General features: G+C 37.4%; 1 protein-coding gene across 1 annotated transcript in view; it reads left to right on the top strand.

Annotated features, from left to right (window-relative positions):
• LOC107602268 (cysteine-rich motor neuron 1 protein-like) overlaps window positions 1-22,385 on the top strand; it is a 134,447-nt gene that overhangs the window by 9,461 nt on the left and 102,601 nt on the right. The window contains exon 2 of the mRNA XM_016294728.1: window positions 5,356-5,529. Within this exon, the coding sequence (XP_016150214.1) occupies window positions 5,356-5,529 (174 nt within the window). The remainder of the gene's footprint in view (window positions 1-5,355; window positions 5,530-22,385) is intronic.

Here is a 22,385-nt window from a genome sequence, read left to right as displayed (position 1 = left end):
GGCAGAAATCATGTTCATGGATGAGCTAATGATTTATTAACGTAGTAGAATGAAGCAGGGTGAGGCTGAAAGCGTCAAAGCGAAACGAGGCCGCTGAACGAGCGTGATACACGGCTCGAAAGCAGCGGAGCTTTTATTATGCCACAGTTGACTACTTCTGCTCCTTCCGGTCGTGTGTATGTGTGGTAAAGCATCGCTGTTTTATCATACTAGATAACATATTAAGGCATCTTTGGTGTTTCCATGTTTTCCAAAAAACAAAACCGGAAATCGAGGGGTTATGACGTCATTGGCAGGCGACACAATGACACTATGGACACGGTCCGTGTCACTAGTTAAAATGGCTTATTTCTCTGGATTTAAGCATTCTTCGAAATGTAAGTATACAAGTCAACAAAATATATAACACTGTTCTAGTGGTTTTTGGATATTTTAATAAATTCTTTAATTCTGATGCAATGTTGACTTTATTGCCAGATTTGAAGTATTAATAGCTTTTCTGATTTATTATGAGCATATTTGTTTTCCTGTCTTCGGTTTCTTGTATTAGTCGCAGAGTAGCATTTAACAAAATGACATTACTCCGACAGAGTAATTAATTGGTTTGGTTGCAAATTAGCAAGCATCTCTTGCTTCAGGAAGGACTCCTGCCTTGATAACAACCAGGTGCCACTGCAAAGTACAGCAGGAAGGCCGTGTATCAGCTAGCAGAGGACGAGCAGCGATTTGATATCATGCCTTGATATCAGCAAAACAACACTTTTCACTGTGTTTATGAAGAACTGCAGTGTTGAATGTAGGCTCATTTTATCCCTCCAGTTTTTGTAATAAGCTTTTTTTGTGAGGTTGTTTTAGCCACCTCTTAGTCTACCAGACAGTCTATATTAGATAATGTGAGAGGATGGTGTTTTCTCTCAGTACGAGGTTTTAATACAAATACTGAGTTGAATGGAATTCCTAAGAGAATGTTATAAGAGCAGTCACACTTTCATACTGTAAATACACCTTACTGTATTTGTCGGTCTTCACCAATCATTTTAGTCTGTTTAAAGGGGTCATATGATGTTGCTAAAAAGAACATTATTTTGTGTATTTGGTGTAATGAAATGTGTTTATGTGGTTTAAGGTTAAAAAAACACATTATTTTCCACATACTGAATATTATTGTTTCTCCTCTATGCCCCGCCTTTCTGAAACGCGTCGATTTTTACAAAGCTCATCGGTCTGAAAAGCGAGGTGTGCTCTGATTGGCCAGCTATCCAGTGCGTTGTGATTGGCCGAATACCTCAAGCGTGTGACGGAAATGTTACGCCCCTTACCATACTGTGATGCCCTGTCCGGCAGAAGCGACGAGACATAAACATTAAAACCCATTATAAACGAGGCATTTGTTGCATCCAGTGGGGACATAATTACGGATTATAATGACTTATACGGTCTTTTTACGCGTTGCATTGCATCGTGCCGTGTAAACATAAAACCTTGTCTGAATTTGTGATCGGAGAAATGACAAACAACAAGTGCTACTCTACACTGCTCAAAACTCGCGTTTGAATCGTCAGTGGCAAATTCTTTAAATATAAAAAATGTACTTGCAGTCTGTGAGTCAGAACCAGCGACCTTGTTTCCTCAGCGACCAGCACGGATCAGCTCCAGGCATGACAAAGCGGATATCGTCCTCTTTTGGAAGGCCAAACAAAGTAGTTTCGCTTTCACAACGAAACACACAGCGCCTTCACGACATGGCGGTGGAGGGAACAATACTACAGCGAGAATAAAAGTTACGCCTTCTTTATTTGCGTGAACATTTGGGCGGCGTTATGCAAATCTTCCCACATCGTGACATAGACATGTGGGGGCGTGTTAGAACGAGCCGTTTTAGGTAGGCGTGGTTGACTCTTAACTTTTATAAAGAATATCTCTTTGGATTTGAGACTTTAGTCTTTGCAACTTTACAGATCTTCTTTATGCACCAAGAGCTTGTAACACTCCAAAGAGAAAGGAAAAATTGAAATTGCATAATATGACCCCTTTAAATCCTGCCCTTATTTCACATTCGACCCCAAGCTTGTAATTCAGATCTGCCTTCATGTAATGAGCAATTAATAAATTAAATCAAGCCCCTGCTTTACATTTTTTTTTTCTTTTTTGATAACCTATGTGCTCAGATGTACGTCATGATACAGAAATAAAAAAATGGTAACACATAGATTAGGGAACCCATGTTTGCTATTAACTAAGATTTTCCCCTCAATAAACTCTTAATTGGCTGTTTATTAATAGTAGGGTAGTTGTTAAGTTTAAGTATTGGGTTGAGTTAAGGGATCTAGAATATGGTTATGCAGAATAAGGCATTACTATATGACTAATAATTACTAATAAACAGCTAATAAGCTAGTAATATGCATGCTAATAAGCAAGTTAATATAGTGAGAATTGGTCCTTAAAGTGTTTTCAAAAAAATCTGTCGCTACTTACATTACATCATGACTTAAAGGGTTTTTTGTCTGGTTTTAGTGAATGTAAAGTCTCTAAGATGATTCTTACAGTTTTAGATTTGTGACTACAGGATAGTAATCCTGCTGTAAAGTTGTGTCTGACTTATTGTATTTTCAAAACATACATTGACGCCTCCACAATGTTGTAATTTCCAGTTTTATTGAGCTCAGATTTTCTTTGAGTTTTGGAGGTGTGTCAATTAAATTTGATAGGGACAAATTAGTCATGATTGAAGTTGTAATTGTCAATCTTTGTTCTATAATTACAGTGTAGGTTTATCAATTTAGCATAATAACTGACTGTAATTAATTATATTAAAATTATTGAATATAGAAAAAAAAACAGACCACATCTTCGGTCGTACATGGAAAAACTGAAGCCTCAAATGGCGTTTTTAAAAAGCTGAATCTTCTTTCAAATGAAAACATCAGTGATAAGCTTACATTTATTATGGAATTACAACAAACAATATTGTTGTAATGTCTGTTTAATGACTTAGTAATGTCCATTTAATGATTTGCTCATCCGCCACAACAATAACTTTTAATTATCTTCATTTGTGGGCTTTTCTTAGTAAATATTATGATTTAATTTGATTAATTAATGAGCATATCATGTAATTAATGTGATTAACATTTTAATTGATTGGCACCTGTAGTATGCATTCGTACTGAATAATGCTAAATACTGCTCATGTAGCTAGTTTATGGGCTGACTTGGCTTGGCATATCTCAACATCATTGTGCATGGCAGCATAAGAATGATAAAATACATAGTTAACCCATCAATTACATATATTATGCATATTTGCACTTCATTTTGTTGCATTAGCACTAAAAACATTGTGTTTCTCAGAAAGTAAAAAAGAGAAATAAATATTAGTGTTAGTTTTTCTCTGACTGAAATCACTTGAATGCACATCACGTCGTAATTATGATTTCTGAACTCGTAAGTGGGAACTTCCCAGGAGGTCTTCAAGGCGATGCTGTCTGTGAGCACGCCAGGCTCAAACCCGGTGTGTGGTTCAGACCGCCGCGACGTGTTTATCATTTGGCAGGAGACTCAACCCTCCACGCCCAGCTAAACGACCCAGAGCTGATCTGGAGAGCCATGCTTAGTTACTGAAGAATCAGCTGTTGACAGCAGCTATTTGGGGACTTCACCCCTGTGGCTTTGGTGAAAACAACAAGCGCAGGGGCTTTGGAACATCAGCTTCCAGTCCTTGATTGTTAAGAGATCACAAGCTTACACATACTCACAGTCCCCTATAGACAGGCATAGTGATAGGCTTGTGTTCTTTCAGCCCACTGGATGGGTGTTGTGCCGTACAGCTATAATCACACCCATCATATCCAGATGACCAAAACACTGGGTCACAAGTGTGCAGCTACACACCAGTAGCTAAACACGACTGACCCTACAACAAACAGACATGGGGTGGGTGAGAGGAGTGTTTTTCCATGACTTGTTTATCCACAGAGTATTTAAAGTGACACACCCAGGGGCTGAGAAGTTATGGATTAAAAACAAAGTAATTTTGTAGATTATGTAGTCTCATTTTTGCTAAATCAAATTGTAGGTTGCTCTGCAGTACGAGGCAGGTTTCTGCAGAAACGGTTCTGACTCAACAGCCAAATTGCTCATAGATGTGCAAGGCCCGTTATTTATTGGCAAGCAGGCAACATTCCTCAGAGACCAAAAGACACAAATTACATGCATGCAGATGCAAATGCATCTGCATGCATGTGCTGGTGCTTAGTATGCACTAGGGGTGGTGGATGTATATGGAAATAAATCAGTGTTTTGGACTGATTCATTGAAACACAACTCAGTTGTCATTTATGTTACCAAGGTCTGGCATAGAAAATTAATGGCCTTAAGAAATGTAATAAAATAATGATCATAGTGTTTTTTTATGTATAAGTATTCATTTAAATTATTTATCACATTTAAATATTTAAATTTGTTTATATATAGATATATATAGATAATTAAATAAATAAATAATATTTAAAATAATATACATTATAATATATAATATATTATATTTTATATTACAATATTTAATAATGGTTTTCTATTTTAATATACTTTAAAATATAATTTATTCCTTATAGCCATTACTCCAGTCTTCAGTGTCACATGATCCTTAAGAAATCATTCTAATATGCTGATTTATTATCAATGTTGGAAAATGTTGCTGCTTAATATTTTTTTGGAACCTGTCATACTCTTTTCAGAATTATTTGGTAAATAAAATGAACAGCATATATATATATATATATAGTTTTATTAATTAATTTTTTTATAAATATTCAATATATCAGCTAGCCCTGGTATGCACCCATCTTGAGTGTATTCATCCATCCTAAGCACACAAACATGCGTGTGTGCCGATAAGGTGAACACACAGTGGGCTGAAATACCAGTGCTTGTATCAGCAATGTGTGTTTGCACTGCAAATAAGACTTCATAGTGTTGCTGGCAGATAGAAGCATCTTTAGGGTCGGGGTCATTCTTATTTTGAAAATGTGCTGCTCTCTGCCACCATTTACCTATCGTGTAAGTCGTGAGAGGCTAGGAACTTAGGAACTGCATAATCCTTTATAACAAGACTACATTTCTCTCTTATTTCCGAGTTCTACGATTCCCCTTGGACCTCAAAAGCACTTGTAATTGCCCATGTGCTCCTCTTTAGCATTCAGTAACCCGCCGTTTTAATGATACTATGAAAATGTATTGTGATGATTCTGAATTTTTTTATCTGGTTACTGTGTTTGATCTGGTAATTTATTATTATGAATTTCTGTTTCTGTGGCGTCTTCATTGATATGTGTCTCTTTCATTTTCGCTCAGATGAAAACTGGGATGACGACCAGCTCTTGGGCTTTGAGCCATGCAATGAAAACCTGGTTACGGGCTGTAACATAATTGATGGGAAGTGTGAATGTGACAGTGTACGAACATGCAACAACCCATTTGAGTTCGCTAGCCAGGAAGCCTGTCAGACAGCCCTGCAGAAGATTGAAGGTACCTCTTATTTCTCCATTCTTATTATTTTTCTCTCTCTGTCTAGCGTAAAAATTGTATGCGCATATCTTTCTGCAGTAGTCATAATGTCATCATGTTGTTTAATGCGTCCTTGATGGGTTTCATTTTTAAAATATGTTTGAACTCTCGATAGCTTGATTTTGTGAGCATACTTGAAAACAGGTTTTATAATGAGTCCCTGTACAATTGTTGCAAAGTAAAACTTGCATATTATTAAATATATCACAAATTGTATGTGTTCTTCTGCCATTTATTCTTCTTAATTATTTCTAATTAGCTTTGCTAACAAGCTTCCTCATTAGTTTTGAGAGAATCCAAATATAATCAATCTAAGTGTTAATATTTGGCATCATTGAAGGGATGATTTAACCTGTGAACTAATTTAAATGAATGCATATTAATAAAACTGGGAATGTCAGCGACAGTCAATGCCGTTTCATTTTTTTGTGCAAATGTGCAGTAGGTTATTTCTGACAAATAGCGTGACTTGGTTTGAGGACAACTTTACAGTCATTTGGCCCAAACTCAAGGCATGAAGCACTGATTGAGAGTGCTTGCAGGTCACCTACTCTCTTGACCAATTCTAACTCCAAAAGGGCAGTCTTGAGCTACAGGTGCCGCAAGTCAGCCGACTGGAGCGGCCCAAAGGAAGGGGCCTGTAGGACCCTGAGGACTACAGAAAAGTCCCAGGTCAGCACAGTATGAGGACGATTCAGTCTCCAAGCTCCCTTCAGAAACTTAACGACAAGGTCGTTTTTTGCCGACTGACTGGTCAGCCATGAGAGCATGATTCGCCGCGATGGCTGGCACATATACTTTGAGTGTGGAAGAGGTGCACCCCTAATCCAACAGCTCTTGCAGAAAGGTTAACATGGATGACACGTCACAGGAGCATGGGTCTTTGTTCTTTGCTGCACACCAGTCAGAAAAGACTGACAATTTAAGGGCATAGAGGCTTCTTCCTCGGCCCGGTAGTGGGTCGCGACCCGGTGGTTGGAGACCTCTGCGCTAGAGGAACCATTTCCACGGCTCCTTTTGCAAACAGAGTTTGTACTTCGGGCTGGAAAACATGAGCATCGTTGTCTTGTACCAAAGTTTGAATAATACCTCTGACGCAAGGCAGCTTGCGAGACAATTTGGAGTGTGAAACCTCGTTCTATGAAGCTGGAGCGCTTAAGCAGGAAGTGATGCATGCCTGTGACAACTTCTGAAATGCAGTGAAGCACTTGCAAATCCACCAGGCAGATTGCGGCAGAGGTGTGCAGCAACTGCCACTTCCCAAGGGGGGAGCTTGCCATACCCTTTTCTTCAGCGCTATCAACAGAGGTGAGGCGGCAGGCTTAGAAGAGTGCATTCATGCCTAGTAGGGGTGCATGCTGAGTTCTTCGTGAACTTCCGGGAAAAACTGCACCATCTCAGACAAGAGGTTTGATGACGACAGCAACAGCGGGCATCGTTCGTCTAAACGACTGCGGGCAGACTTTTCCGGAGCCGACCCTTCTAAGATGAGATTCTCCACAGCCTGGTTAGGATGCAAATCAGTTCGCTCTCCACGCTGGCCCGTGATAATTCATTGGGGAGAAGGGTGTCAGGATTCTCTCTAGAGCATGCCCAATCCTCCAGTCTTAAGCTGTCAGTGATATGGAATCATCAGTGACAGCATTCTCCTCTGATCCACCTAAAAAGATCAAACCGCTCGTTGCAGACGAGGGGTGCATATCCTCATGTGTAAAACACCGGCGGCTCAAAGTGCTGTGAGGAGAGTGAAACACGCAGGACCTGTGCCGGCATGAGATCACTCAAGCCTGGTTGCTCAGCCCTGTGACTCCACTGTTTCATCCTCCGATGTAGCTGGGAGGGAAGAAACGAGAGTGCGGGAGGGCCGAACCGCCTTCATTGAAGAAGGCGATTTGTGAGTGAAGCAGGGCAAGACTCATGCTCTTGCAGCGAGAGCAGTCTTCCTCTGCCAGGTTCTTCTATGGCAAGCAGCAGGCTGAGCTTCTTGCCTTGGCTTCTTTCTTCAGAGTCCAGCGTAGAGATGATCTTCATCGCTGAAGGAGAAAAATTCTGACGAATGGCACTCTCAGCCGACTTAGCACGTTACACGAACATGAACAAATCAGGCTTCAGTATCAGATTAAACAGGAGTTTCCCCATAATCCCTTATTTACACTGCACGTGTCTGCGGATTGTTACGGCTCAGACAAGGCCACCGGAGCTGATCGCAGCCACTCTAGTCAATGCTTGTGTTTACACCAGCCGTGCCGTGCCGCAGCATATTTCGGAAGCATCCCAGAAGCGACTCTCCACACCTCTTCACTAAAGGATTTTGGCAGACACCACGTCCAAGCCGCACAGTTAATACAAAACTGTACAATACTGTCAATTTCAAAATAAACACCCTGTGCATCTTATTCCACAACACTATATCTTCGCCAGGAGGCCAGAAATGGTATGTGAAATATAGAGACAAGATAGTTGAGGATGTATTTTAGATGACTATACACAGCTATATATCTCTTATTCTTGTCATTCATAACTGGACTTTTAAGTGTATTAACTTTGTAGTCTACAGCAGAACAAAGTAGGACATAGCAATAAACAGAATTAAACCAGACAAAACTAACATTTCAGACAACTTACCCATGTTAGAACACAAAAAATCAAGAAAAACCACGTCGGACAGGCAAATCATGTGGTCTTGCGAATCCTGTCGCTTTACTTCTGAAGTGCTGAGCGAAACAAAACCTTAAGAGCCGTAATGCGCCGCAGACGTATGCAGTGTAAATAAGGGGTAAGCATGTTAAACACAACAGACCATTCGATAGGGAAGCGTATTTTCTGCCTTTCCTAAGTGACTGCATAACAACGTGTTCGAAACCCCCGGAGCCGTGTTTTTTTTTTTTTTTTGCATGGTTGTTTGTTCCAATTCCCTTTCTTTTATAAAGGCTGGGGTAGCAAAAGAGGCAATTTGCTTATATGATTAAACAAAAGGCTGATAAGGTTACTTTTAGAGCTATCAGAATGCAAATGTTGTGTTGAAAAATGCGGTCCCTGATGGATACTTGCTTGCATTCTCTGAGCCTGCCTGTGTATTGAGTCTGAGCTGGTGGCACAGTGGCAATTAAACATAAAAATACATGCTTGCTATCACAACGGTCCTAGCACGGGTGCAGGGCCTTGTTGTTTTATTGCGGCAGGTGTACTTTTCTTCATCCCTGAAGCAGGCGGTGGCTATTTTTGAAGGTTTACTCCGTTTTGTTTTACTAATAGGTGCTTGTCATGTTGTTTTGACTAGTGCTTCAGAGTTTTTGCAGTTGTCACTTGTTTATTGTGATGTTGTGTCTAGTCTGGGATGTTGTATTGCTTGTCTATTTGTAGAGCTGTCAATTTGCTTGAAATGTTTTGTCTAATAGATACTTAATTTTCTTGTTGTGTAGCTCACTGTTGTTGTCTATCATTTTAATGTCTTTGTCCCTTTACAGTGTTTAATTAGTTGTTCCAAGCTGATAAAACGGGCAAATAATCTCAGACTTACACTGAGCAAAACCCTGCTGAAAAAATATAAAAGAGAGTTGAAGGTGGGCTCTTTTGACTGGGACCACCCTGGCAACACACTAACAACCGCAGAAATGCAACCCCTTGCTCATTGTAAAAACCTGCCTGTGGCAAACTTTCAGCAAAATTATATTACATTGCTCATTGCACGTTTTAATGTGAAATGTCCAGAAAGTGGCACTAAAAATGTGTTCAATTCTTCCTGAAAGAGATGAACGTGAATGTGGCAAGATTCTAGATCACAAGTTCAGTGCTGTACCAGGTGCGCTACCAAGCAATTTTACTGTGCTAGAAAAGCAGTATACATGAAGCTGGTTATGCCATGCAAACATCAAAATGTATTAGTTTACAAATCATGCACTATGGTAAAAGTGTTTTGAGGTCATAGCATAGTATGTGCAAGGAAACCGTGGAAAAAATGTCTTTATTAATCAATAATCTGCCTCATAATAATAATAATAATAATGTGGATAAAGGAATAAAAGTTGTTGGTATTTTACTGCCAATAATGTTCATTGTAGCTTGAAACTTTAGTGAATTCTATGTATAGGTATGTTTTTGCTCAAATGTAGATAGAGATATGTTTTTCCCAATAAACCTATGTTGCAGAAATGGCCAAAAAACTACTTGGAACATCTTTGCAAACGTTAAATTTGCACAGGCAAACAGCACTCACAATTTTTCATATTTATTGTATATATATATATATATTATATTTGTTTTAGTGTTTTTATTGCTTCGTATCTGAAGATTTGTCCGTTTTAATGCAATTATGGGAGTCAAAAGTCATTTGTTTTGCTCATGCTAGTCCAATAAAATAAGTTTTTACAGAGCGTGTAGAGACACTACTCACCTAAATGGCGTACATAATACACTTTTTGTTGCTTGAGAACGTAATGCATTTTCTGGCTGTTGCGTAAAGTTGTTTTTCCTCCAATCTCCTCATACATCTGTTTGCGTTCAGTGCCATGAGGAGCGTGGGCCAAAGCACATGTTTTGCAGTGTTGTAATGGTATGTGCTCAGCAGTTATCATTTGCATAAGAAAAACATTACTGTCGTGATTTATCAACCTGGCCATCTTTTGTGTCTACTGTAGAGTCAGCAGACATTGTAAGATTTTATTGATTTTACATTAAACAATTGCTTCTGTCACACAGAATTGGAGTCGTCGCTGTGTAGCGAATTTAGCTCACAACAGGAAATATGAATAATTAACCATAACTAGTTATAATTAACTATTCATATTTTAGATCCGCTGTAGATATTTAGCTGACCACTCAGGGTCAACTGTCTTGTCAATTCTAAGAACGTTAATTTCCTGGTTAAGGGAAATAACTTTCTTACTGTACAATTCTACCAAGCTTGTAACGTAAATCTGCATGATTAGTGACTCCGGTTATGAGCAAACAATGAACACGTCAAGTGTGATACAAGTAAAGTTTTATTAACTACATAAACACTTAAACTAGTCTAACATACTACATAAACACATAAACTGGTCTAACATACACATACACACACACACACACATACAGTTGGTATAGGAAAGGGTTAAAGTTTAACTCAGCACAGAAAGAGGCATAAAGAATTATAATTAAATTCTATTTCAAGTTCCGCTGTTCTATTTGCACTGCTGGTGAAGGTAAGACAAAGAAGTGTATTTAAACAGTTGCACGTGCAACCAAATCAGAATCACCTGAAATATGGGCTTGTTCTTCGAGGTCATTCACCTTATTCAGCCTGATGGAAAAACATCCTTCCTCACAAGGGAATGTTTTGTGTTTACGGGATGGTGGCAGACACAAGGACGAATGCTGAATAGATAAGTGCTATTGATATTATCAGTAGCGCATCGCAACAGGCGCTATTTTGAACAGTGCTTTGACCTCTTGGATTTCTTCAGTACTGTGAGGAGTGGGGTCTTTTGAAAGAACGGTAAAGATTGATAATGCCGTCACAGTGTCCTCTTCAAGGTTCTCTAATGACATCCATATTCTCTGCTACCGTTGGTACTACAGGAAATCAATCTCCGTAATAATATGTTGACCTTTGGTGTCTAAGTAGATTTTCTCTCTGGGTAAAATTTTTTTTTTAAAATTTGATTTAAAAGTCAGTCACTCTTTTCTTTTCTAAGTGGGCGGTTCTTAGCAAGAATAATTGGTCTAAGTGAGACTAGAAGGATGGTAAAACGATTGATCTTTGAGGTTCTGAGACACTGGTCAAGGTTCTCAGAATAAATTAGTCATGTCCATTTGCTTGAGAAGTTAATACTTAAACTATGACACAATTTAGTCCCACACAGAATATGTTCCCCTTGGTATATTTTCACACATAAATATAATAAAATATTATTTAACATAAGCTATGTCATTGACAAATGGAGTTCCCCACATTCAAGTAGACAGCAGCTGAACTTGTATGCTTGTTGCCAAGATGGCCACCAACTGAAATGACTTTGAAGGGACTTCAGTATGCAAGACAGTATGTCATTCACATGCAGTGTTGGGCAGTAACGCATTACTTAGTAACACGTTACTGTAATTTGATTACTTTTTTAGTAACAGAGTAATTTAATGCGGTATAATTTTCAAAATTGTAATTGGAGTATAGTTACAAGTGCTAAAACCATGCACGCAGCAGCCGCTTGCTTTAGTTAAAAATAACAGTGTTCTGTGAATGTTGATGCTTTAATAGCAAATATTTATCGGGAGCGTGTATGCTGGGATTTCATAAATTTCATGGAGAAAAAAGTAACGTAACTAGTAATGCAACTAATTACTAATTACGTTCAAAATAAAGTAATCAGAAGAGTAACGTGAGTAATTTGATGTAATCAGTAATTTGATTACATTTTCAGAGTAACTTGCCTAACACTGTTAACAATTTTTTTGTTGCAGAGAGATATTTCTTCAAAATTCTTTCAAAGTTTTGAAGAAATACAGATGGGAAAAGGGTCTAAGTGCTTGTTTCAGGGTGTCAAGCACTTGTTTTAACGGGAGAGTGCTTTCGGTCAATGTTATTTAAGGCAATTGTATTGTCAACGTGAAGTGACTGGGCTAAACGGTGGTAAGGGAATGTACTGGACCTCTTTTAGAGAGAGCCTGTATTTGAAATTAACATGGAGGTGAATGGTAGTCTTCCACTGATCCAGTTTAGACCCCTGACCTAGAGGTTGCAGTAATTCAGTAAGTGGATGAATGCACTACTTTTAGAAACTGTCACTTGAAAGATATAACTTGAAATTTTGCCAGAAGTTTCTATGGAAATAGAAAGCTTATTTAGCATATACACGTGTTATAATATAATATAATATACAACCAATAGAAGCAGGTAAAAAGAATAAGGGGATGGAAATATGTTTTTCTTTCTATATGAAAAGCGTGCGTGTTCGAAAGAGAAAGTGAGCGTGAACAGGAAGTTTTGTTGTGTGGGACTCTGTTCTGCTGTTACTGTTGGTTTTCTCTGACCCAGCTCGGCCAAAGCACATTAAAGGAAATGCCAAGCATTCTTGCAGTAGAGCTGTGTCTCTGCTGCCTTGGCAGGATTACAGTGGAGAATATTTGTTCTGGGGAGCCGGCCATGATAATTGCAGGCCCCGTTTTATGCAGGGAGAGAACAGCCTCTCATGCCAAAAGCAACATGTTTCTGTTTTAACAATGTCCTGTTTTCAAAGAGAGTGTGGGGGGTCGGCCATACCCAAGAATGGAATGCCTGAAAGTACTGTACTTTGACTTTCCCTGTTGTCCCGTAGAGGCAAACGCAAATGCATTCAACTGTTTGATGTGGAACATGGACAGAGCTTCATGTGTGAGGGTGTGTGCACCATGAACAAACTGCTACTAGTTTCAAAATTTGTATTCAGTTCTAAAGATGACTAGGGTTGGGTAATATTGCTGAAAAATTGCTAAAATATTTTTCTCCCTTTGGACCACAATCAACATGCATAATACAGTTATGAATACACAATATTGATATTGAGGAACCATAATTTTGATCGAACAGTCATTGCTGGCAAGTAGATGCATGAATTACAGTTTCAATAAAGTAAAAAAAAAATCATTAATTTCTATGAAAATTTTAATTTCTGTGCACAAATATAATATATATATATAATATTCTGTGCATCAAAACAACATTTCCAGCTTATTGTGTTTTTTAAAGTACTAATAAAAATGTCATGCAAGCACTTCTGTGAATATTTCATAATGCAATTAGAATTTTAAATGAATGCATTGAAAATTGAGATTTAACTTACTCTAACACCATTTTTGCCACTGAAGTTAAAAGAGATAGTATTTTTATATGTCTTATGCTGCCACATTTAATGGCTAAATAAAAAGTGCATTACAATCAAAGTGTGCAAAACTGTTTTCTTTCTTAACTGTTTTTTTTATATATATAATAATCAATATATATAATAATCCGTTTTAAAGAAGCCCTGTATATTTAAACTGGTTTTACGTTCACCTAACACCAATTAGATGCTTTTACATCAGACAGCATCTTCAATAGCAGCCGGACGGAGCACAGCGAAATGAAACTGAAAGCATGGGTTTCTCAAGACTTATTTTTAGACTGAAAAACACTTTTTAACTTGCCGTGACATCTTAAAAGTGCAGCTTGTGGCTACATGTTAAAAAAGGGGCAAGAACGTTGATGCAATGGCGAAACACATCTCTCTGAATGTGTCTGTGGTGCTTTAAAGGGACTGAATTAAATTTTTAATTGAAAGAAACTTTTCTAGAGTATTTTTCTCATGCCAGCTGTCTAAAAGCACAGCAAGCTGTCAGCACGCTAATTAATTCACGGCTGCTAAAAATGCCAAAATGTATTCTAAAAAATATTTAAATAAATAAATTATATATATATATATACACTGAACAAAATTATAAACGCAACACTTCTGTTTTGCCCCCATTTTTAATGAGCTGAACTCAAAGGTCTAAGACTTTTTCTATGTACACAAAAGGCCTATTTCTCTCAAATATTGTTCACAAATCGGTGTTAGTGAGCACTTCTCCTTTGCTGAGATAATCCATCCACCTCACAGGTGTGGCATATCAAGATGCTGATTAGACAGCATGATTATTGCACAGGTGTGCCTTAGGCTGGCCACAATAAAAGGCCACTCTAAAATGTGCAGTTTTATCACACAGCACAATGCCACAGATGTCGCAAGTTTTGAGGGAGCGTGCACTTGGCATGCTGACTGCAGGAATGTCCACCAGAGCTGTTGCCCGTGAATTGAATGTTCATTTCTCTACAATAAGCCGTCTCCAAAGGAGAATTTGGCAGTACATCCAACCGGCCTCACAACCGCAGACCACGTGTAACCACACCAGCCCAGGACCTCCACATCCAGCATCTTCACCTCCAAGATCGTCTGAGAACAGCCACCCAGACAGCTGCTGCAACAATCGGTTTGCATAACCAAAGAATTACTGCACAAACTGTCAGAAACCATCTCAGGGAAGCTCATCTGCATGCTCGACGTCCTCATCGGGGCCTCGGCCTGACTGCAGTTCGTCGTCGTAACCGACTTGAGTGGGTAAATGCTCACATTCAATGGCGTCTGGTACTTTGGAGAGATGTTCTCTTCACGGATGAATTCCGGTTTTCACTGTACAGGGCAGATGGCAGACAGCATGTATGGCGTCGTGTGGATGAGCGGTTTGCGTCAACATTGTGGATCGAGTGGCCCATGGTGGCGGTGGGGTTATGGTATGGGCAGGCGTATGTTATGGACAAAGAACACGGGTGCATTTTATTTAGATGTGCTCACTAACACAGATTTAGACATTTGTGAACAATATTTGAGAGAAATAGGCCTTTTGTGTACATAGAAAAAGTATTAGATCTTTGAGTTCAGTTCATGAAAAATGGGGGTAAAAAAAGTGTTTTGTTTATAATTTTGTTCAGTGTACAGTTTATACAGTGCTGTGAAAAGGGTTTTGCACCTTCCGGTTTTAATTTTTTTTTTGCATATTTGTCATACTTAAAAGATCATCAAACAAATTTTTATATTACACAAAGATAATGCAAGTAAATACAAAATGCAGTTTTTAAATGATTATTTATTTTATTAAGGGAAAAAAGCTGTCCAAACCTGCCTGGCCCTACATGAAAAAGTAATTGCCCCCTAAATCTAATAACTGGTTGTGCCACGCTTTGTAGCAACATCTGCAAGCAAGTGTTTGCGATAACTGGCAATGAGTCTTTTACATCGCTGTGGAGGAATTTTGGCCCACTCTTCTTTGCAGAATTGTTTTAATTCATATTTATTTACATATAAATATATAATAATTTTTTTGCTGTAAGCATTAATTCATTATTTGTGGGGCAGAGTAAAATTAATCTCTGTGATTTTTCAAAGGTCTGTATAAAAATCTACAGCATTCTTGCTGCATGTTATTTTATCCTCCCCTGACTTTGGCAGTCATAAATGTTTGAGGACAACTGTCTGTTCAGCAGGAATGTGTTCTTCCTCTTCACAGGAGCCAAGATTTAGAGGCGATGCAGCTTTTGAAACTCGCTCACATCAATCTGTCTGGGCGTTTGGACATGCTAGGCGTTGTGAGAACCAGAGTACCGCCACAACGCAAACAGGTGTTAATAGGATGCGGCCCTGTCATATCTGCAGGGTCAGCTCTACTGCACGACATGAGTAGTTTCCCTTCTTTCTCCTGAGACGGAAAATTAGCAGTGTTAATACAATTGATTCCGTCACCTTTGCCATGTGCAGTTTTCTGCCAGAGACCTGTCCGTGGAACTTCCTTTAGAGCTTATCGCCTTTAAAATCAAATATTTTTCATTTACCTTGAAAATAAATCTTGTTTGGGAGTTTAGTGGCGTGTGAGCTGCCGTGGCCTCGCTGGTGACCATGACATCTTATCCTTTGGGCGCAGTATTAGCTTTATAGGACTTAGACCATGACTTAGAATTAATTAATTGATTACAAGGTATCTGCAGCAGGGTCACCATTTACTGACTACTGATGGACTAGAAAGGTAAAAGGGTCATTTTGCATAATTTTTTGTTAAAGATTTTTCTCCTGAGAAAATGTCAATGTAATGTCACGTGTTCAAATATTGACATTTTTAATGTTTAGCATATTGATGTTTTATTGACACTGACAGGCTGTGAAGTGAGGTGTGGCTCCCCAAAAATTGTATATTTATGAATTGATAACAAAAAAAAATTATAATAATAATTAATGATATATATATATATATATATATATAATTAAAAGTAAAAATGAATGATATTAATGAAATAAAATAAATGAAATAAATATCAAATATTATTAGCGAAGTAATACCTAATGCTAATACCTAATTTGTAAAAGTTTTTTAAAATGTATAAATTAATATCCCCAAAAATTGTATATTTATGAATTGATAACAAAAAAAAATAATAATAATTAATGATATATATATATATATAATTAAAAGTAAAAATGAATGATATTAATGAAATAAAATAAATGAAATAAATATCAAATATTATTAGCGAAGTAATACCTAATGCTAATACCTAATTTGTAAAAGTTTTTTAAAATGTATAAATTAATAACTCATGATGTTTGTAATAAATGAATGAAATTAAAAACTAATAATATAATTAAAAACTTTTGATGATTCATTTGAATTCAAGTATAAGAATAAAAATATTACGTTTTATTTGATGGTTAAACCATGTGACATGTTTACAGTCATTAATTGAAACTATTATTATTTTTATTTATTTTATACAGTAGTATAAGTTGTTCAAAACCATATTAAACAAACATGACTGGAAAAACTACATTTCTAATATCTCAGACCTCAAAAGTCAGAAATGTGCACTCGGAACAATTCTCATCAGATTCTCCCAAAACCAAATTATTTGAATTATGCTAGCCACATTCATTTTATAGCCCTATACTCTTACATTACATTAACCATTTTTCATGTTTTTATTCTTACAAATTTTAACATAAATATCTGAGACCAAAGTAATTTTAACACATAGCTGAGACTTTCTGGACTATGAAAGAGCAACCTCTTAGCAATAAAGGTTTCATCTGGGTATAGTCGAACATGGAGGCCACCCCCAGCAGTGTTGTGACCCAGTCAGAGCTTTGGTGAAGCCCAGTGAACTACATTCCTCTACGATCCAACACTGCAAAAAAGGGCCAGTGTGCCCTTTGTGGTTGGAACAATGACAATCGAATTACATTATCCGCAATCACCATTAGCACAGTGGCCTTATTCCAATAATTAATCTGTTAACACCCTCGCGGTCAGTCCCCAACGGTTATTAAACTGCTCTCTACATTTATAGATATGGAAGATTTCAAGCCTCTGACACATGTAGGACAGATCGGATGTTGACATGGGTCTCCCAGCCTGGTTCATCTCAGCTGATTGAGAGATTCTTGTCACATGCGGATAATCCTATCAACAGAACTGCAGATACATCAGTCAGTGCTGCTACTTCCCAGTGATGGATTTCATGGGGCAGTGTTTGGAGTACAGCACAGCTAGAGCGTAACAAAAGTGACACTTGTTAGAAGCGTAACCCATTTGGTATGAAAGCCTATCAAATTCATTTCAAATTTCATGATTAATTTATATAACATGTGGGGATTATGTAGAGTTGAAGCTGTTCAAACCTAACTGTGGAAAATACCACATTATAAAAGATAATTCCAACTTTCATTTGTTGGATGAGCAACACTTGAATTTGTTGTAAAATGCAGATAAACGCAAACATGTATGCACATTTTACAGTCCATTAGCACACCGTAAAGTTGTTGTTTATGCAAATGTATTGTTATTTACATCAATCCACGCAAATTTGCTGCATTGAGACAATCAACAACACCTTTTTTGTTTTTTGCATAAAATTTCAGAAGAATTCACTAGTGCATCTTACATTGCCTACACTTAGGCAAATTATATAAATGTGATAATTATTACAATAATGTAACTATAAACATTTTTTCTGAATAAAATTGTATGATGTCATGTTGGAGTTAAACCACTATAAGTAAAAAGTGTACGTCCACATTTTTAAATGAAATTGTTGTGCTGAAAAATAGCAAGGGGCCCTAGGGGCCCACATGATGCCTTAAGTACAAAGAGCCAACTTCAATATATCTACCCTATTTTGGTGAGGACACATGGACCCCCAGGGGCTTCACTGTTCACTGTTGACTTAACAGAATCAAACGTTGAGAATTTTACAAGACATAAAGTCACAGTTACCTTGTTACTATTATTTTTATTTATTTTTTACTATATAGTGGAAATGGGCCTCAACTACAGTAAGTCGTTCATGCAGATATTTATGCAGAAATTCAGGTAAATCCAAAGGGGTTCACATACTTTTCCCATTGTATTTTGTAATTGTATTTAACCATTTATCAGTATTATTGTTATCAATAATATAATTTATAGTTGTCTTATTATGTGTTATTGACAATGTGATTTTTTTGTTTGTTTGTTTTAAAGTGTACAAGTAAGAACATGTGGCCTCTTGCAGCTCATCGCTTTAATTCCATACAGCAAAAAATGCATAAACTTTCCTTGACCGAAAAGGATAAATTATCGATATATGCACCTCGAACTGCTCTTTTAAAAGTTTGACATTTACACCGACACTTGCCTACAAACATTGCTTCCTTTACAGATAACGTATTTAGTTTGGTCAGTTTCTTTCATTTCCTGTAAGAGCTTTAAAACTGCTGCATTTGTGATAAGCTTATTTCCTCTTGATTTCCGCCTCAGGCCAGCAATTACAGTTTGTGCTGAGGTGGGATGCAATGGCTATGGACTTGAAATGGCAGATGTGATGATATTTTGGGGGGGAAGTGAGGCGTTTTGTTTGTAAGTCAATTGTTGACATTCTGGTGTCCCTGTGGTGTCTGGCTGTAGATGCGTGGTCTGAGGGTTTGGTGTGGTTCGCTGATAAAGATGAATCACACTGAGATCCGTCGAAGCGTGCCGCGCGTTTGTCCTTTTAAATTGGTAAAGATAACACCGAACCTTTAAGGGAGCTTTTTTCACTCACAGTGGCTCGCAGCGTGGTCCTTGAGTGCTTTTTGCTCGCTCTGTGTACTTTGAACATTTGATCAGATGGTGTGAGAAAAATGTATACAGTATGTGGGCCAGAGCAACCATGTCAGCATAACTGAAAGATTTCTGTATCTGCCTTTTTTCTTTACAAAGACACTCTAATTGTTGCTTTGGGGAAGAGGTTGCATTGTTAAAATGGCAGGAAAGAGGAATCACACACATCCTATTGTCTTGAATCTGAATGGATATAACAGATGAGACACTCAAGGCTTCAACTAACAATCCATTTTGAGTGCTTTATCAATTATTCTGACAGTTCATCAAATGATCAATTGGGGGAAAATACAGAAGCTGTACTTTTTCAAATTGTCAAAGGACTGAAAAATGTTCTACAGTAGTTAGTCTTTTCTCGGCTTCTGTTATATTTATAAGGATTACTGGAATGTAGTAAATAATTAATCAGCACTGCCAACTTCGATTCTGATGGTTTCGAATATTTCGTTTCCTGATCGTTATAAGCAGTGCTGAATCCTGGCAAAAAATAAATAAAAAACAATATTCCAACAGGATTTGTTTTCAAACCTGCCATCACTGTCATTGTTATTGGTAAGATGTGAGTGTTGATGTTATGACACACATCTAAATCATGCACTATGTTTGCATTACAAAATCCATTGAAATAAGGCTGTTTTGTTTTGTTAGGTTTTTTTTTGTTTGTTTCGGATTGTTAGTTTTTGTTGTTGCTGCTGTTGGATTGTTTGGTTTTGGATTGGATTGGATTGGTTTGGTTTGGATTGTCAGTTACAATTGAACACATAGATGCTTCTTTGTTTGATATCCTTTCAAACAGAAATTGTGGCATTATAATATGCTATTTTTACACAGCTAGCTTTGTATATTAACAACTGTGAGAATTCATTTGATGTGTTAAAGCTGTTGAATTGTTATCTAATGGGGCTTTCATCTGCGTTTACTATGTTTTCCACCCTTGCTGTGAAGTATTGAAGATGAACATTTCCAATAAACAGTATTTTATAATCAAGTTACTGAACTGAAGTCTCAGGTCTGCAGGACTCAAAGTGATATTTCAGGTCTCATTCTCTCAGAATCACTATGCTGATCTCATTTGACCGAACATTTGTTTAATGTGCCCTTTTTTCATCGGTCTCAGCTATTCAAATACTGATGCCTTTTTGTGGTCTTCGACAGAGGTGACTGTAGATCAGAAAAATGCTTTGAATTGTTGTTCGAGAGTGACCTCCACTAACCCATTTTAGCTTTGGAGAGGTCAGTGCTGCCTGTTTACAGTGTACACAGAAAACCCTGTGTGTGCTTGTTTTGACAAAGGCGTGTGTAGGTTATGAGGAGAAAATTAACCTTTTTTTCCTCAGAGCACATATTTCACAACCAAAGTAGCTCTAAGGGGGAAAAAACATGAAATGTGCAAAAACAAGAGCTTATTGTTCGCCGATTGTGGAAAGACCCAGTGGGTCATGTGCCGTTTTGACTGGCAGTCTGGCTGAGAAAGAGTTTGTTGTGTCACTGTGACAAAAGTTCATTGCAGAGAAGAAATAAGAGAAAAGTATATAGTTTTCTCAGTGAGCTCATTCTGGAAGGAAACAAGAGGTTTGAAGGGAAAATTGGGCCCCTCATTCAGACGCAGAGAGGAACTTGACATGGTTCACTTGAGGCTACATTTAGACGTAGCATGAGATGAGCTCAGTTTATCTACGCAGTAATTTACCTACATCAGTTATCCAGGCACAGAGATGAAAATGATTGCAATGTTTTAAAGATGTCTAAAGAACAAGATGCACATTACAGTAGAAAAACAAGAAAAGGTCCTTCTGAAACATATGAATGCCACATACATTTTGGAACCATATTTGGAGCATAAATGAGGTTATTTTATCAATTATTCTGGCTACTGTTCATTTCATGCAATTTAATATGACACATCAGACACGACAGGTTTGATGTCATTTATTTTAAATCTGGCACAGTGTGTCTTGGCGGTCAATATTTTAACATAAACCTATGGCAGATGGGGAAATCTGTGAAAATTGAATTCATTTTAGTTGGTTTAGTTTCTGAAATATAGCACACATGGCATATGGATTACTTTTATCAACATTTATGGTTCTTTTGGAGTTTGACAATCTAAGTTCTATGGTAAAGAGCAAGAAGTACTTGCTGTGTTTCTTCTGTGTTCCACAGAAGAACGAAAGGCATACAGGTTTGGAATGACTTGATCATAAATATATATAACATAATATTATTTTTAGGTGAATTCATTCTTAAAAAGTGGTTTTCCTAATTATTTTAAAAAAATCAATTGACACATTTGCTTCACGATCTTCTTGTCAGAAGACAGCATTAGCAGTCTAATGGTTATGTTGGTTTTTGTAACCGAATATTTGTTGTAGATTTATCCTGGAGAGCATGTTACGACTTATTGTTTGGAATGTGTAATATGCGACAGCTTCTTTAATTGAGCTCCTTTTCATTTATTTATTGCCAAACACCCTAGTTTGGAATTTTTGCTTAGTGAGCTCATCAACAATAATAACAAACATTAAAATACATGTATAAATACATACACATACACAACTATATATGTCCTATCAATTATAAGGAGTGAAATACAGATGCATAGACACCAGAGGAATTAAGAGCATGAACAATCCTGCAATAAGTGCTGTTCAAAAAACGTGTAGACTGTTTTAATTGCTCTAAGGTGTCTGCCTGAAGGAAGAGGCGTAAAGAGGTGTCTGGCTGGATGTAAGGGATCTTTCAGGATTGTTAAACCTTTTTTCTGCAAAAGGGAAACATGGATCGCATCAATAGTGGGAAGATCACAACCAATAATTTTCGAAGCAACCATAAAAAACAATATTCCAACAGGATTTGTTTTCAAACCTGCCATCACTGTCATTGTTATTGGTAAGATGTGAGTGTTGATGTTATGACACACATCTAAATCATGCACTATGTTAGCATTACAAAATCCATTGAAATAAGGCTGTTTTGTTTTGTTAGGTTTTTTTTTGTTTGTTTCGGATTGTTAGTTTTTGTTGTTGCTGCTGTTGGATTGTTTGGTTGGTTTGGTTTGGTTTGGTTTTGGATTGGTTTGGTTTGGTTTGGATTGTCAGTTACAATTGAACACATAGATGCTTCTTTGTTTGATATCCTTTCAAACAGAAATTATGGCATTATAA

Source organism: Sinocyclocheilus grahami, unplaced genomic scaffold, assembly GCF_001515645.1.
Source record: "Sinocyclocheilus grahami isolate Dianchi unplaced genomic scaffold, SAMN03320097.WGS_v1.1 scaffold323.1, whole genome shotgun sequence".
NCBI lineage: Eukaryota > Metazoa > Chordata > Actinopteri > Cypriniformes > Cyprinidae > Sinocyclocheilus > Sinocyclocheilus grahami.
The sequence above is the reverse complement of the archived record's forward strand: the minus strand, read 5'-3'. Positions and strand labels throughout refer to the sequence as shown.